Below are 4539 nucleotides of genomic sequence, written 5' to 3'. Positions count from 1 at the left end.
TGTGTCTATCTGTGTCTTGTGTGTCTCATGTGTCTCTCTGTCTCGTGTCTCTCTCTCATGTTTTTGTCTATCTGTTTCATGCGTGTCTCTCTGTCTCGTGTGTCTCATGTGTGTATCTCTGTCTTGTGTGTCTATCTGTGTCTCGTGTGTGTCTCTCTGTTTCATGCATGTCTCTGTCTTGTGTGTCTCGTGTGTGTCTCTTTCATGCGTGTCTCTCTGTGTCTTGTGTCTCTGTGTCTCATGTGTGTCTATCTGTCTTGTGTGTCTCATGTGTGTCTCTCTGTGCCTCGTGTGTGTCTATCTGTGTGACTCTCTGTGTCTCGTGTCTCATCTGTCTTGTGTGTCTCTCTGTTTCATGCGTGTCTCTCTGCCTCCTGTGTCTCATGTGTCAATCTGTCTCGTGTGTCTCTCTGTGTTTCGTGTGTCTATCTGTCTTGTGTGTGTCTCATGTCTATCTGTGTCTCGTGTGTCTCTCTGTCTCATGTGTGTCTATCTGTGTCTTGTGTGTGCATGCGTGTCATGCGTGTCTCTTTGTGTCTCTTTGTGTCTATCTGTGTCTTGTGTGTCTCATGTGTCTCTATGTGTCTCTCTCTGTCTCGTGTGTCTCATGTGTGTATCTCTGTCTTGTGTGTCTATCTGTGTCTCGTGTGTGTCTCTCTGTTTCATGCATGTCTCTGTCTTGTGTGTCTCATGTGTGTCTGTCTCGTGTGTCTCATGTGTGTATCTCTGTCTTGTGTGTCTATCTGTGTCTCGTGTGTGTCTCTCTGTTTCATGCATGTCTCTGTCTTGTGTGTCTCATGTGTGTCTGTCTCGTGTGTGTCTCTTTCATGCGTGTCTCTCTGTCTTGTGTCTCTGTGTCTCATGTGTGTCTGTCTCGTGTGTGTCTATCTGTGTCTTGTGTGTCTCATGTGTGTCTGTCTCGTATGTGTCTCTCTCATGTTTTTTCTATCTGTTTCATGCGTGTCTCTCTGTCTCGTGTGTGTCTCATGTGTGTATCTCTGTCTTGTGTGTGTCTCTGTGTCTCATGTGTGTCTGTCTCGTGTGTCTATCTGTGTCTTGTGTGTCTCATGTGTGTCTCTCTGTGCCTCGTGTGTGTCTATCTGTGTGACTCTCTGTGTCTCGTGTCTCATCTGTCTTGTGTGTCTCTCTGTTTCATGCGTGTCTCTCTGCCTCCTGTGTCTCATGTGTCAATCTGTCTCGTGTGTCTCTCTGTGTTTCGTGTGTCTATCTGTCTTGTGTGTGTCTCATGTCTATCTGTGTCTCGTGTGTCTCTCTGTCTCATGTGTGTCTATCTGTGTCTTGTGTGTGTCTCTGTTTCATGCGTGTCTCTTTGTGTCTCATGTGTGTCTATCTGTCTTGTGTGTCTCATGTGTGTCTATGTCTTGTGTGTGTCTCATGTGTGTCTATCTGTCTTGTGTCTGTCTCATGAGTGTCTCTCTGAGTCTCATGTGTGTCTCTGTGTTTCTTGTGTCTCTTGTGTGTCTATCTCTGTCTCGTGTGTGTCTATGTCTGTCTCGTGTGTCTCATGTGTGTCTCTCTGTGTCTCTTGTGTGTCTATCTCTGTCTCGTGTGTGTCTATGTCTGTCTCGTGTGTCTCATGTGTGTCTATCTGTGTCTCATGTGTGTCTAATGAGTGTCTCTCTGTGTCTCGTGTGTCTCAGGTCTCCAGGCTGGTACTCTGCGTTTGTCTCCTCCAGTGAACTGTCCTGCTCACGTCTGCAGTCTGATGAGCCGCTGCTGGGCGTCCAGCCCTAAAGAACGGCCCACGTTCAGTGAGATCCTTCAGACTCTGACTGATTCCTCCACAGACACCAAAGTCTAGAGGATCACGACTGCAATCAGAGACCCAATCACACACATTTCAGGCGTGAGAGTCTGCTTCGAGACACGCTTCTGTCCCATTAATGATCTGTTTACACTAATGTAGAAGCTCCTTCCTCTCGCTGGAGCCTCAGGGACTCCGAGGATGACCTTTGACCTCTGCAGCGCTGGACAATCGCAGATCCATCAGGTTACAGACGCAGGACGAGGTGCTGCACACATGATGCTGGAATCACGTCATGCCTGCGGTTCACGTCACGCACTGGAATCAGCAGTGTGTACAGAGTGTGTGTGTGTGTGTGTGTGTGTGGGAGTATGAGTGTGTGTGTGTGTGTGTGTGAGAGTATGAGTGTGTGTGTGTGTGTGTGTGAGAGTATGAGTGTGTGTGTGTGTGTGTGTGAGAGTATGAGTGTGTGTGTGTGTGTGTGTGAGAGTATGAGTGTGTGTGTGTGTGTGTGTGAGAGTATGAGTGTGTGTGTGTGTGTGTGTGAGAGTATGAGTGTGTGTGTGTGTGTGTGTGAGAGTATGAGTGTGTGTGTGTGTGTGTGAGTATGTGTGTGTGTGTGTGTGTGTGTGTGTTTTCACAGGATGATGTCTTGTCACAAAACAAATCGTTAATGGAATTCAGTCACTTGTATTTGGGAAACTGAGAGATTAATGATGAAGTTAGAGACTGACATACAAAGCTATAATACGATTAACAAATATTCACTAATTAACACGTGTGTGTGATGAAAGAGAGATTGTTCTTAATGATAATAAGATCTTTATGTTTCTCTGAGGTGCTCACTGGTGACTGTGTTATTGTAATAAATAAATATGCAATGCCTCAGATTGCGAACATTTCTAAGCCATGATTAATCACATTTTATTGTAATTCCCAGTTCACTGTCCGTCTCCACAAAGTCCTTCTGGATTGTTTTTCTCAAACACACGACCAGCAAACTGAGATGATACACAAATTACACTTAAAACTTAAGGTGTCATGTTGATGTGTTGTGATTATTGATGTAGATCAGCGGTTCTCAACCAGGTCCAGTAGCATTAAAACAGCATAAAATCAAGCTATTTCTAATTTTAATTCACCACTTAAACAACTGTTTTTGTCTATTAAGAACCAGAAAGGAAGACATGATTATGTGAGGAACACTGATTTTAAAAGTGTGATTTCTAAACCTGGAAAACTCATGAAAATTAATCAAATGTTAAAACATTTGTATATAACGAATGTGCATTTTACTAGTTTTACTAGGCTAGAAATATTTTATCAGGTCGACATTATGAGTACAACAATGAACAAAAACCTATTCCAGTGGATCACAAATGACTGGAAAAGTCACGTAAATTCATTGGTTTAAAACAGCAGGAACCCTGAAGAACATTCAGCTCCTGAAACTTCTGGAAACCACAAATTGAATGCACAGAAACCAGGAGTGCCCATAGATCAAAATAAATAATAACTTTTGCATTCCAGCAGATATTATTGTGACTGGAGTGATGAAGGTTGAGAAGCGCTGATGCATGACGTCGTTTGAGGACTGCGTGAGCTTTGATGAAGGTTTTGTGTCTCTGTGATTTTAATCTCCCGCAGCAGAAACACGTCCTGCACTGTTTGCTCTCTGTGGTTTTCATCAGGTGCAAAGATAAAATCAACTTTGTTTTTTACAACTAAGAGTGCCTAGAACATGAAGGACTTATTGGCTGTTTTTTTTACAGTATCTTTTGTAATGCAGTTAATGCTTGTTGTTTTTAAGAACTGCTTTTATATAATCGTTTCATATGTATTTTTATTATTGTTGTTGTTGTTTGTTTTTCATCTCTGTGGTCATCGTCTGTTCATGGTTATTTTTAAGGCAGGCTCTCACACAGTAATGCTTTTATATTCTGCTTTATAAAGGTCACAGTAATCCAGATGTAATGCTGCTCTCATTAAACAGTCACGTTTTTAACAGCCTTGATGTTTCTGTGCTGCATAAAATCAACTGTTTTAAGAATCCGTTCTGTTTCTCCATGTATAATTAGTCAAATGATGCCCCTTCCCTGACCAAAGAAGTACTGTGATGGGATTTCCACCGTTTTTAAACGCTGCTTGATCTGTGCAGATTTCTCTCCTGATTCACACCAGAACACTTTTTCACTGGAGGAAGAGTTATTATGGATTATACACTCAATGTATTTGAGTTAAAAACGTCTTAATGATGGATTTGTCTTCTCGAGAAGTTAACTGATGGGCTACATCTTGGATGAGCACATTTTCAGTTTTGGCTGAACGACTCCTTTAAGTTTCAGATCTCTGCATGTAAAGGCCAGCAGAGGGCGCTGCGTGTGAGAGACAAAACCCCAACCAATCCAACAAAGACTTTTCCAGTAGAGCACAGAGTTCGGATTATTTGCATTGCTTGACAGATTTCACAGCCGATTTGAATCACTTTTGATCTGAGATGTTTTGATGTAGTTTGACTGCTGTGTGTGAATGCATTTCCTTTCTCGGTTCTTTACACTATAGACTCTAGTATAGTATAGAGCAGTGTTTCCCAACCTTTTTTTAGTCGCGGCACCCTTTGGAAATTTTAACAAACTTGTGGCACCCTACAAAATTAATTTTGTCACAATATTTTAATTTCTAACTTCGATATGATAATTTGAAAAGTATAGATATTCGGTACAACAGGGAAGAACTGCAGAATATAATGCCATACAGATATTTTTAATATTATT

General features: G+C 42.1%; 1 protein-coding gene across 1 annotated transcript in view; it reads left to right on the top strand.

The window, feature by feature from the left end:
• The window catches only part of LOC107742082 (inactive tyrosine-protein kinase 7-like), a 32123-nt gene extending 29968 nt beyond the window's left edge, over positions 1 to 2155 (top strand). Inside the window, exon 17 of the mRNA XM_016554947.1 lies at positions 1662 to 2155. Coding sequence (XP_016410433.1) covers positions 1662 to 1822 — 161 coding nt within the window. The 3' untranslated portion in view covers positions 1823 to 2155. The remainder of the gene's footprint in view (positions 1 to 1661) is intronic.
• Positions 2156 to 4539: the final 2384 nt, after the last annotated feature.

This window comes from Sinocyclocheilus rhinocerous, unplaced genomic scaffold (assembly GCF_001515625.1).
Source record: "Sinocyclocheilus rhinocerous isolate Xijiao unplaced genomic scaffold, SAMN03320098_v1.1 scaffold3119, whole genome shotgun sequence".
NCBI classification, from domain to species: Eukaryota; Metazoa; Chordata; class Actinopteri; order Cypriniformes; family Cyprinidae; genus Sinocyclocheilus; species Sinocyclocheilus rhinocerous.
The sequence above is the reverse complement of the archived record's forward strand: the minus strand, read 5'-3'. Positions and strand labels throughout refer to the sequence as shown.